At 43.0% G+C, this 13,431-nt stretch overlaps 1 protein-coding gene across 1 annotated transcript in view; it reads left to right on the top strand.

Moving 5' to 3' along the window:
* Positions 1-6,694, top strand: part of LOC124004656 (glycoprotein endo-alpha-1,2-mannosidase-like protein) — a 29,912-nt gene extending 23,218 nt beyond the window's left edge. Inside the window, exons 3-4 of the mRNA XM_046313325.1 lie at positions 1,681-1,757; positions 5,593-6,694. Coding sequence (XP_046169281.1) covers positions 1,681-1,757; positions 5,593-6,229 — 714 coding nt within the window. The 3' untranslated portion in view covers positions 6,230-6,694. The remainder of the gene's footprint in view (positions 1-1,680; positions 1,758-5,592) is intronic.
* The last annotated feature ends 6,737 nt before the right edge of the window (positions 6,695-13,431 follow it).

The raw sequence follows: 13,431 nt of genomic DNA, 5'->3' as shown, positions 1-13,431 counted from the left end.
TAAGAAGAAGAGATTGCTTGAGCCAAGAAACACGAGCAATGGACATTAGATTGGTGGTGTGAGGAGTCCAAATTTGAGATGTTTGGTTACAACCGCCGTGTCTTTGTGAGACACAGAGTAGGTGAACGGATGATCTCCGCATGTGCGGTTCCCACCGTGAAGCATGGAGGAGGAGGTGTGACGGTGTGGAGGTGCTTTGCTGGTGACACTGTCAGTGATTTATTTAGAATTCAAGGCACTTAACCAGCATGGCTACCACAGCATTCTGCACCGATACAACATCCCATCTGGTTTGCGCTTAGTGGAACTATCAGGCTGTGTAAGGGCTAATTGACCAATAAGGATGGAATGCTGCATCAGAGGACGTGGCCACCACAATCACCCGCAGAGTGAAGGAAAAACAGCCAACAAGTGCTCAGCATATGTGGGAACTCATTCCAGACTTTTGAAAAAGCATTCCAGGTGACTACCTCATGAAGCTGGTTGTGAGAATGCCAAGAGTTTGCAAAGCTATCATCAAGGCAAAGGGTGGCTTCTTTGAAGAATCAAAAATATATTTGATTTGTTTAACACTTTTTTGGTTACTACATGATTCCATATGTGCTTTCCTGGGTAGCTTCTCAGAGAAAGACAGAATATCAAAAAGAACAAACAAAAGAAAGAGAAAAACAACAACATACACTTAGCAGTCCATTAATCAGTTGGTGTGTGTAAGTGTGTATGTGTGTAAGTGTGCTGTGGGGTTGAAGCTACAAATCCATAGGCTTGGCTCTCTCATCCCTTCCAGGCTTTTGGGAGGGAGGGTGGACAATGAGCCTGTCATCATGGATGGAAGCATAGCCCCACGCACTCTGGCAGCTTTCATGGCCGGGATAAGTTATTTTCTCTTCAGGTGCACAGTTTCAGGAGAGTCCTCGTTACGGAAGATGTACATTCCTCTCAAGTTCATGGCTCTTTCCAGAACCGCTACTTTGTCCTTGAACCTCAGAAACTTGACGACTATCGGGCTGTGCCTGTCACCTGGGCTGGAGGTGGGTTTTCCAGTCCCCTTGGCGTGCTCCAACTCAATCTTCCTGTGGTCCATCTTCAGTTTCTCCGAGATAATTTCATTCACTTTGTCGTCAGACTCCGTCCAGGTCCTGCGGAGATTCTGCAATTCTATCTACAACAACCGTTGTTCCGCCTCAACTGTCCTTCGATATAATCTGATTTCTCCGTCATTATCACGGATTCACATACAGAACTAATGTCCTCTCTCAAATGCTTACAGAAGGTTGTCATCTTGCCGTTTTCCTGTTTAAACTCACCGAGCAGACCCTGGGAGAACTGCAAACTGTTCTTCAGGTCAGATTATGTTATTAGTGGACTCCACCAGTATTTGGACACAACAATTGAAGCTATTTTCTTGTTGTAACAACTGCTTATTATATTGGCGGTATAATAATGGCTGTCATGCTCCTCCTGAATCCTTAGGCTTTGAATAGCTCTCACCCAAGGGGCAGCTGAACACAGCCCAGCTCCTGTCACCTTTCCAAATGTGAATATTCTCTAGAGTTTGAGTCAATACAAACTCATCACCTTAGATGGTTGGGTTGGCTGCATAGACACACTTACAAATATGTGACAACAATGGAATGAATGGAAAGCCGTGGACTATGATGTTTTTCATTTTCTTCCCAGGTTGCATTTCACCTCCAGCCTTACAGAGGGCGGAGCGACCACAGTGTCCATGACAACATCAAGTATATCATCGACAGGTAGGTGTCGTCTTTGTTTAGAATAACTTTAAACTGAAGTGGACACAAAGTAAAACCTTGAACTTTCCTGTTGAAACAGTAGTTTTCAGACAACATAGACCCTTTTAAAGGACAGACACAGTTCACTTCAAATCAAATTCTATTGGTTGTTTATACATGTTTAGCAGATGTTATTGCGGGTGTAGCAAAATGCACTGTTCCAACAGTGCAGTAATATCTAACAATACACACAAATCTAAAAGTAAAAGGATGGAATTAAGAAATATTAGGATGAGCAATGTCGGAGTGTGTGTGTAATATATATATATATATATATATATATATATATATATTCTCAGCAAAAAAAGAAACGTCCTCTCACTGTCAACGGCGTTTATTTTCAAACTTAACATGTGTAAATATTTGTATGAACATAACAAGATTCAACAACTGAGATACACTGAAGAAGTTCCACAGACATGTCACTAACAGAAATGGAATAATGTGTCCCTGAACAAGGGGGGGGGGTCAAAATCAAAAGAAACTATCTGGTGTGGCCACCAGCTGCATTAAGTACTGCAGTGCATCTCCTCCTCATGGACTGCAGTTCTTGCTGTTCTTGCCGTTTCTTGCAGTGAGATGTTACCCCACTCTTCCACCAAGGCACCTGCAAGTTCCCGGACATTTCTGGTGGGAATGGCCCTAGCCCTCACCCTCTGATCCAACAGGTCCCAGACGTGCTCAATGGGATTGAGATCTGGGCTCTTCGCTGGCCATGGCAGAACACTGGCATTCCTGTCTTGCAGGAAATCACGCACAGAATGAGCAGTATGGCTGGTGGCATTGTCATGCTGGAGGGTCATGTCAGGATGAGCCTGCAGGAAGGGTACCACATGAGGGAGGAGGATGTCTTCTCTGTAAGGCACGGCATTGAGATTGCCAGCAATGACAACAAGCTCAGTCCGATGATGCTGTGACACACCGCCTCAGACCATGATGGACCCTCCACCTCGATCCCGCTCCAGAGTACAGGCCTCGGTGTAAAGCTCATTCCTTCAATGATAACTGCGAATCCGACCATCATCCCTGGTGATACAAAATGATGACTCATTAGTGAAGAGCACTTTTTGCCAGTCCTGTCTGGTCCAGCGACGGTGGGTTTGTGCCCATAGGCGATGTTGTTGCCGGTGACGTCTGGTGAGGACCTGCCTTACAACAGGTCTACAAGCCCTCAGTCCTGCCTCTCTCAGCCTATTGCGGACAGTCTGAGCACTGATGGAGGGATTGTGCGTTCCTGGTGTAACTTGGGCAGTTGTACTTGCCATCCTGTACCTGTCCCGCAGGTGTGATGTTCAGATGTATCGATCCTGTGCAGGTCTTCTTACACGTGGTGTACCACTGCGAGGACGATCAGCTGTCCGTCCTGTCTCCTTGTAGCTCTGTCTTAGGTGTCTCACAGTACGGACAGAATAATAGTAGAGAGTAGGATTTATTTCAGCTTTTATCTCTTTCACATTCCCAATGGGTCAGAAGTTTACATACACTCAATTATTATTTGGTAGCATTGCCTTTAAATTGTTTAACTAGTGTTTAATGTTTTGGGGTAGCCTTCCACAAGCTTCCCACAATAACTTGGGTGAATTTTGGCCCATTCCTCCTGACAGAGCTGGTGTAACTGAGTCAGGTTTGTAGGCCTCCTTGCTCGCACACACTTTTTCAGTTCTGCCCACAATTTTTTTATAGGACTGAGATCAGGGCTTTGTCACGGCCACTCCAATACCTTGACTTTGTTGTCCTTAAGCCATTTTGCCACAACTTTGGAAGTATGCTTGGGGTCATTGTCCATTTGGAAGACCTATTTGCGACCAAGCTTTAACTTCTTGACTGATGTCTTGAAATGTTGCTTTAATTTTCCTTTCTCATTGTGCCATCTATTTTGTGAAGTGCACCAGTCCCTCCTGCAGCAAAGCACCCCTACAACATGATGCTGCAACCCCGAGCTTCACGTTTGGAATGGTGTTCTTAGGCTTGCCAGCACCCCCCTTTTTCCTTCAAACATAACGATGGTCATTATGGCCAAACAGTTATATTTTTGTTTCATCAGACCAGAGGACATTTCTCCAAAAAGTATGATCTTTGTCCCCATGTGCAGTTGCAAACCGTAGTCTGGCTTTTTTATGGCGGTTTTGGGGCAGTGGCTTCTTCATTGCTGAGCGACCTTTCAGGTTATGTCGACATAGGACTCATTTTACTGTGGATATAGATACTTTTGTAACTGTTTCCTCCAGCATCTTCACAAGGTCCTTTGCTGTTGTTCTGGGATTGATTTGCACTTTTCACACCAAAGTACGTTAATCTCTAAGAGACAGAATGCGTCTCCTTCCTGAGCGGTATGACGGCTGCGTGGTCCCATGGTCTTTATACTTGCGTACTATTGTTTGTACAGATGAACGTGGTACCCTCAGGCGTTTGGAAATTGCTCCCAAGGATGAACCAGACTTGTGGAGGTCTACAATTCTTTTTCTGAGGTCTTGGCTGATTTCTTTTGATTTTCCTATGATGTCAAGCAAAGAAGCACTGAGTTTGAAGGTAGGCCTTGAAATACATCCACAGGTACACCTCCAATTGACTCAAATTATGTCTATTAGCCTATTAGAAGCTTCTAAAGCCATGACATCATTTTCTGGAATTTTCCAAGCTGTTTAAAGACACAGTCATTAGTGTATGTAAACTTCTAATCCACTGGAATTGTGATACAGGGAATTATAAGTGAAATAAATCTGTCTGTAAACAATTGTTGGAAAAATTACTTGTGTCATGCACAAAGTAGATGTCCTAACCGACTTGCCAAAACTATAGTTTGTTGACAAGAAATGTGTGGAGTGGTTGAAAAACGAGTTAATGACTGACTTCCACTTATCACACACAAAATGGGTTGTATAGACCAGTGACGCCTATAAATCCCATTTTTTCATGAGAATGGCCTTATTTCTATTACAGTATATTGGATGACTCTCATTCATATTCCATTCACCCAGTTCAAGTTTACAACGTAGGTGCACACAGGTTGAGAGACAAATTTGTAATCAAAGTGACCGCCTTGCACACTCATGCCTGCATCTAGCCGATATAGTTTGTATTCATTAGTCTAACAGTTGTAAATGAGAGTTTCCATTGAACAAATTCAGGTATGTTTATCCCCGTTTTGTTCCGTTTGCTAGTGACAGTGACTAAGTTCAGGGTAGGGTACTGGACGGAGTCCAGCTAGTGATGGCTATTTAACAGTCTGATGGCCTTGAGATAGAAGCTGTTTTTCAGTCTCTCGGTCCCAGTTTTGACGCACCTGTACTGACCTCGCCTTCTGGATGTTAGTGGGGCGAACAGGGTATGGATCGGTGGCTGAGGTCCTTGATGATCTTCTTGGCCTTCCAGGGACACCAGGTGCTGTAGATGTCCTGAAGAGCAGGCAGTGTGGTTCCGGTGATGCGTTGGGCTGAGGACGGTGCAGTTGTCATACCAGGCGGTGATACAGCCTGACAGGATGCTCTCAATTGTGCATCTGTAAAAGTTTGTGAGGGTCTTTGGGGCAAAGTCTAATTTATTTAGCCTCCTGAGGTTGAAGAGACAGCCTCGCACCTTCACCACACAGGGATATGTATGCCGAGGAACTTGAAGCTTTTAACATTCTCGATGTGGATGGGGGCGTGCTCCATCTGCAGTCTCCTGAATGCTAAATTACATGTATATGAATCTAGAATGTGCTTCCTATCTTATTAGGTTACTTCTAGGTATTTTTTCCCATGCAAATATTCAAATCTGTACCTATAATCTCCTGTCCATTTATTTGTGTTTGAAGGTACGGGGACCACGGAGCCTTCTACAAGTTCACCTCTAGCACGGGAAATATTCTGCCTCTGTTCTACATTTATGATTCGTATCTGACGCCGCCCGAGAACTGGTCCGACCTGCTCCACCCCACGGGCACTCACAGCCTGCGCGGCACGGCGTACGACAGTGTCTTCATCGCCCTCATTGTGGAGGAGCGCCACAAGCACGACATCCTTGCCGGTGGTTTCGACGGCATGTACACGTACTTCGCTTCCAACGGGTTTTCTTTTGGTTCGTCCCACCAGAACTGGATCGCCGTCAAGGCGTTCTGCGACGGTAACAACCTGTTATTTATACCTAGCGCCGGGCCGGGCTACATCGACACCGCGGTCAGACCGTGGAACAACCACAACACGCGCAACCGCGTCAACGGCCGCTACTACGAGACGGCCTTGCAGGCAGCGCTGAACGTGCGGCCCGAGATCGTCACGATAACGTCGTTCAATGAGTGGCACGAGGGCACACAGATCGAGAGGGCTGTGCCAAAAAAGACGGTGACCAGGTTGTATTTGGATTACCAGCCGCACCAACCTGAACACTACCTGGAGCTCACCAGGAGGTGGGCAGAGCAGTTCAACAAGGAGAAAGAGACATGGCTCATGTGAACTGGCACTGTGTGTGTGAAAGAGAAAGAAAAAGCATGAGTGACTGTAGAGGTTTATGAATGTGTGAGAGACAAGTGCGTGGGAATTGGACTGGCGAAAAAAAGAAAAAAAAACAGGGAGAAATCCTCGATTTAACTTTTTTGTTGGCGAAAAATTGCATTATGTGGTACATTTGAGATATTCTACAGTTGACACTTATGTGCAACAATAAGCTCCCCATCCTGCTTGCCATATCTCTGCCCTGGATTTTGTCTCCTGATAACCTCCAGACAAACCCCATCCCTGCTACAAGCATGGATGGACACGTCAATAGTACAATATACAGTACACTCTGTCCTACTTTGACAAACCACTGCCCAATGTAACCATCTGTTTGATACAATGCACCCTGGCATGACTTTTCTTTCTGCACAATCCTTAAGTTTTAAAATTATAATTTCAATAAAATAGACCAGGTGACATTTCTAGGATTTGAGTTTTATCCACAAGCCTTCTCTTTGTTGGAAAGTATGAGAGAAAAGGACAGGAGAGAGACGGATAGTGGAGTTGGACGCTATATATATATATATTTTCCCCTCTTCATTAAGTATAGTCTTTTCTCTTCACTCAAAGCAAATGTGCTCGGTGCCAAGTAAAGGGGTATTTCCTGTGTAGCTTAACAAGGATGTGGAATTCATAGATGTAGGGTGAACCTACACCCTAGAAGCTGATCTTGGGTCAGTTTTACATTTCCCCCACTAAAGGCTAAAGTTGAGATTGGGGGAGCTGATCCTAGATCGGTCACCTAAGGAAACTATATAAACCAAAGTAAGGGAAAACGGCATGGTTGACCGCCAAATGGTTTCATGTCAGTGCACTAGGGAGAATAAGTGGTTTCACAGAGATTTTGGGGTATCCGAGCATGTGATTGCAGACCAATTCAGCCAAAAGGAAACGCCATGTCCACAGCAGTTTCCATTTATCTGAAGACAGAAAACAACCACCTAAGAGAAACTACATTCAACAATTTCATATTTTTAAGTCGAGCACAATTACCAGTTTCAATAAATGCAATCTGTTCAAAACAAGTTTCATATTCAATCAACATTACAGTCGGGACATTGTCAGTTAATAATAATTTGACATTTTATAGAAATAAACTGTCACTCATGTGCAGGAAATGTAAATGTAGGCTGGGTATTGGAAAATGAATGATAAAATGCAGTGTGTTTGACTTATTTGTACCTAGGCTTACTGAAATCTTGCTGTCCATTACTAAAATTAAAACAGACATTTTAGGAATAAAAGGATGTGCCCTCTGACTTCTCTTTAAAACAAAGAATATCCATTCTGTGAGGGAAAAAAAAACAACTTACAGCTGCAGTGTTGATCCAGCTTGGCAGTCCACACAGTCACTGTTAATAATTCTCTAACAAACTAGCAGGGGAAGGGAAAACCTACAAAGTTGCACAACTAAATGCATTCAACCAAATTTCATCTTCCACATTTAACCCAACCCCTCTGAATCAGAAGTGTACCGGGGGGCTGCCTTAACATCAACGGCACACGGGGAGCAGTAGATTTTGGGGATTAACTGCCTTGCTCAAGGGCAGAACAGCAGATTTTTCCACCTTGCCAGCTCAGGGTTTTCAAAACAGCGACCTCTCGGGTTTCTGGCCCAACGCTCTTAACCGCTAGGCAACCTCCTTAATGTATACGCATTGCTGAATACTGACCAGCTACATTCCCAATGTGTGAGAAGACACCAAAAAAAGCGATTTAGAGAGTTATGTTCACAGGAGCTTCTGAAGTAGTTCATCCACCACACTGACATTAACCCAGTACTACAGGCAAGGAGAGAAAACCAACACAAGCCATCATGGTCAGCATGATGCATGCCATTTATTATCAACAACATACTCTCATTGGTCCATTATACAAACCAGTAGTCAGTCTCTCATAACCGTCAAGCAATAATACACTCGAGCATGGTTAACAGGCTGCGTTTACACAGGCAGACCAATTCTAATATTTTTTCCCCACCCAGACCAATTCTAATATTTTTTCCCCACCCATTGGTCTGGCCAATCACATCTTTTCACAGCTGATCTGATTGGCCAAAAGACCAATTTGTTCAAAAAAAAATAAAGAAATTGGGCTGCCTGTGTATATGCAGCCTCAGTCTGAAATGTGTTCCAAACCATGTTAAATTTCCCATGAAAATAAAATGCATTGAAACAATGTTCACAGCCCTGAAACTCCAGAATCAGTTCATAAAACACAGGCTTGATTTAGAAATGCATGAAAAAGACACTTGAAATAACTCAATTAAATAGTAGCTTTGCTAAACCTAGCCATAGCTCAAAATGACAGTAACAGGGTAGAACTCCAACCGTTACTCTGTGCCAAGTCTGCCATCTTAACCCACTAGAGAGGAGGCAAGAGTGGGGTCTTCTGTTGGGTGTAAGCATGCTTGAATAAAACAACCTAGTTTCCACACAATAAAGTCAATTTGTAAAGCAAAGACTGAGTTAAGTGCCCTGGGTTTTCCCATAGAAACAAGAATGCTTGGACAACTAATAACCAAGAAATGCGAAACAAATCCCTTAAGTGAAACCCAGAGCTTTCCACAATAGCCTGCAATGTGCAAAAGGACTGTCCTTCCTTTAGAAAGATGAGCGATTTGGATTTTGTCACTCGCCTCAGCGTCGCAGGCATTCATAGTTGTATTTGGCCATGGTAAGCACAGGTTCTTGCTGGTTGTTCGTGTCAGCGTGTGGTATGAATTTGGAGGGGGCAAACCTCACTGATCCCCTGTGTCTTCTGACAGTCCATATTTGTGCTCCAGCACATCAACTGTGGAAGAGAAGGCACTGAAAGAAAAGAGCAAGGGGTTATCACTTCCACAGGTAATTTTCACTATGCTGTATGTTTAAACTACTACTCACAAAAATGTGCTCATGTACTTATAATTTGGATAAATTAACACAACGGAATTACCTGAACATGACTTGATTGAAATGTATTAGTCAGTGGCCTGTAATCTGCTGAGCAGGCCAGTTATCATTACTCACCAGCCAGGTCTGATGATGCGGTATTTGCCGAGCACCGATAGGTCGACCACTGTTGACCCCAAGCGACTCTTGTCTCCTATTGGTCCGCCATCCACCACCACTGCTAACCGGGGCCACAAATCCTGGAACTCCTGTGGAGAAAATCTCTGTATAACTATTTTGCCAAAGTCCTTTTACACATCAGTGAAAAATGATGCACTGATAAACCTTGTTTGGTTGTAGATGATGCAGTCCCACCTCCCCTCCAGTTCATGTTATAAAAACAGTTGTCACACACACGGTGGTTTGTCTCTACATACATGTACAGCCACAGTGCTGGAGTGTGAGCTGATGTTGGCGCTGGTGAGGGCAAGAGGTTCCCCACACATCTGGCAGAGGCGTCTCATGAAGGCATGGTCCGGGATGCGCACTCCTACTAACTGGAAGGAACAGGTAAACACATCATCAACAGCCCAGTACATGCAATAAATAACTTACAAAGTGCCAGACCAATATCTAGCATGCAGAAAAGCAACACACATTTTCAAATTGAGTGGTTTATGAATTATAGTATAATTTGTCATCAATTAGGGGCAGTGAACTGTCTGTCTGTAATGGTCCATGTCTATGGAAGTAGTACCGGAGTGAATGGATTGAGGTCAGTGTTGAGTACTTCAGCTCGTTCCAGAACTAGAGTGACAGGGCCAGGCAACAGTTCCCCTATCAGCTCTTCCTTGACTGACACCTTACAGTACCTGCCACCACAAGGAAAAGGTCAAAAATATAACATTTAGGCTAGGTTGCAATATTGCCTTTTTCACATTATAGGGCCGACCCAAACCTTACTGTGCTGGCACCGATATTTTCATTTTCACTTTGTCCTTTCCAGCAAGGTAGATTTGATCAACTACAGTGGATGTGTAACAAGGCCAGTCCAGCTCAGCTTGGCTCTATAGTGTGAGTCAGGCATGTTGCAAGACATTGAGCCACAAGAACAATGATATGAACACCATCAATGCATGCTTACTTATAAATGTCTTTGATTTCTCCAACACAAATGGCCAGTGGTTTCTGACCCTTACGTCCTTTGATGTCATACACCTTTTTGATGGCATTGGAATTCTGAGCCAAGCAAGCCAGCCCGTATATTGTGTCCGTTGGCACAGCCACAACTTGCCCATCCTTTAGAGCCTCCACTGTTGAATTCAGGATTTCAGCACCATCTACACTTCAAAAGCAAACCATTAGGAATGAATGGTCTTATGCAAACAGCTTACATTGATTGATGTATGATCTCATGTCATCACCAGTAGACATTCAACAACCTCCCCCACAACAGAACTTGGCTAATGCAAAGCATTTGACAAAAAGTCTAAGATTTATTTATTGCAGAATACAATGAAAAAAATGTTTAAATGTAACCTTTATTTAACCAGGCAAGTCAGTTAAGAACAAATTCTTATTTACAATGACGGCCTACCCCAGCCAAACCCGGAAAACGCTGGGCCAATTGTGTGCCACCCTATGGGACTCCCAATCACGGCCGGATGTGATTCAGCCTGGATTCGAACCAAGGACTTGCACTGAGATGCAGTGACTTTGACCACTGCGCCACTCGGGAGCCCTAACATGCTCATCACACTGCTAGTGCGTTGCAAAATACATTTAAACATACATGTTATTCAATTACTCAAAATTAGAAGGGGGCCTAGAATGCTGTCAGGGGGGAGCTTTTCGGCACAACGCCGGTTTGGGTACGGTGTAACACGTGCACTTAGATGAAACCATGAGAATGAGATCGTTAGCTTCTCATATGGACCGTCATGACCTCTATTCAACTTAGAATATTTTAATTGTAGAACCTTGGCGTTTGAGTTTCAATGGTGACATATTGAACCTACCTTGTAATCTTTCCTCACACTGGGCAGATGGTCCATTCATGACGGACTGCGGAGACAAGCGCAGCATTTTAGTCATCAGTTCTTTGCACCTAGCTCTTCCGTCTCGGGTCGCTAAGGCTGACTTATAAACGCGTCTTAATATCATGAAGTAAGACCTAAACTTAAAAAAGGTATTCATAGAAAGTGTTGGCGCTACATGCTGAGTCGGCTGATGAAATAACGTTGACCGTCTTCCGGGTAACGCCCTCAAAACAATGACACGCATTTCCTTAAAGTGAAAGCACACAGCGTTGCTAAACGTTTATAAAATTCCAGTTAAATTAGTATAAACAAGGTCAAAGTGTTCTTTGTAATTTGTATAGCAAGTGGCTGATATTCATCCAAACTAATAACAAAATAGTACATGCCCATTACATCAAATGAACAAGGATAACTTCAGTTATTCAACTTGTACAATGCCTCCAATCAATTTCTAATTCGTACAACTATATCACGTGTAACTGACAAGTGTACAGACCAGGGATTTAAAAGAGAAACAAAAAATTACGTCGGTTCTAGGTAACAGTTTACTACAAAAATACCCGTTAAACTGTAATGTAATGTAATTTACATTGTATATAATATGGTGAGGGCTCCAGCTCCCCAAAATGACGAGACAGACTGTTTAAAAACACAGGTTGGCAATGGGACTTTAATTTATTCTTCAAAAAGTACCTCTAATTGGAGGTAGTAAACTGAAGGTATCCAGACGCTTCGTCTAAATAAAATTCATAACCTTATTTATGGTCAACTACATTTATGTGCTTTACTGAATTATGAGGTTTTACATTCTATTGGTCTCTGGTTAGTAGGGTGATTTAACTTCATTTTATTACCTAAACGTAAACTCCTTGTTTTGGTCAGCACAGTTACTTGAAGACCTCCAAGACCAGTTGGTCTCCCTGAAGGAACAGATGGATCTTTGCAACACAGTTCTGAAGGACCTGGTGGGCCTGCGGGTTATTTTAAGGGTATGTTTCTCCATGCTTCAAACTCTGAAAAATGTGTCAACCACCAAACCAAAGTATCTCTCTGAACTCCACAGGAGAAGAACCTTAGCGATGGATCATTCCCTGCTCCGAAGTGACTGATTTTACTCATGGTGGAAATGTGAATCATTTTGTATGTCAATAAAAACTATCATGGATTATCTAACTTTTTTGCTTGGGCAAAAATGGGATACCCGTTCGATAAGATTTCATTAGTATTATATTGCTCTCAATTCAAAAAGTACTTGCTTTATTATACAATACTACTTCATACAAAACAAGCGTAAGCAAACCAATTTCACATGATACATTCTTTTAAAAATAGAAATCCTTCACAACTTCTCACTCTTTGGGTGTTGAAGACATTCCTCTGGATTATTAAATTTCCCCCTCATTTTACATATTGAGTGCTCAAATAATCATGTGTACTTAACTATGAACAGAATTCCAAAATACAAAATACTTTTTCAAAACCTCCGCCAGTGTTTTGCACCTATGAACTCACCATTCTAAGCATCTGACCATTGGCTACAAAATAAATCCCCATTTGAACTGTTATTCGCCTGACAATTTAACCTAAAGGTTAAGTAAAATCTATTCCATAAAGGCTGAAAATTACAGACTCAACCCTTGTTTAAACAGCTCTACTGGGCTCAGAACCATGGTTACATTGACATTTTAGTAATGTAGTAAACACTCATATCCAGAGCAATTAGGGTTAAGTGCCTTGCTCATTGGCACAGACAGATTTTTCACCTGGTTGGCTTTGGGTTCGATTCAGCGACCTTTCGATTACTGTCCCAACACTCTTAACCGCTAGGCTACCTGCTGCTCTGGCCACTGCGGAGCTCGTGCGAGGTAAGTGTCGGAAAACGTACCTCTGGGATATTCTACTGTACTCAATTTTATCTTTACACAGATTCACAGAGAAGATTGAAATATTGCTAGTTTTATAATTTTTGTGATCCTGCTAGTTAGCACTATTCACCATAGCCATTTTGGAATGGCAGTCAGCCAATCAGCTAGCTTTTTTGTTCAATGTGACGTGCCCTTTGTCATCACTAGCTACTACATAGACCCTGCCCTTTCACTTCTCAAACTGTGATTTTAAACCTAACCTTAACCGCAATGCTAGTCTTATGCCTAAGCCTTTCTTTACAGTAAGAAAGCTTGTTTTCATGACGTTTTACAATACACCCAATTTGTGGTTGTGGTAACTAGTGGGTATCTGTGCCATTCCA

The sequence above is a fragment of the Oncorhynchus gorbuscha genome, linkage group LG19, assembly GCF_021184085.1.
Source record: "Oncorhynchus gorbuscha isolate QuinsamMale2020 ecotype Even-year linkage group LG19, OgorEven_v1.0, whole genome shotgun sequence".
In the NCBI taxonomy this organism is placed as follows: Eukaryota; Metazoa; Chordata; class Actinopteri; order Salmoniformes; family Salmonidae; genus Oncorhynchus; species Oncorhynchus gorbuscha.
This window is presented reverse-complemented; position numbering and strand designations above follow the sequence as displayed.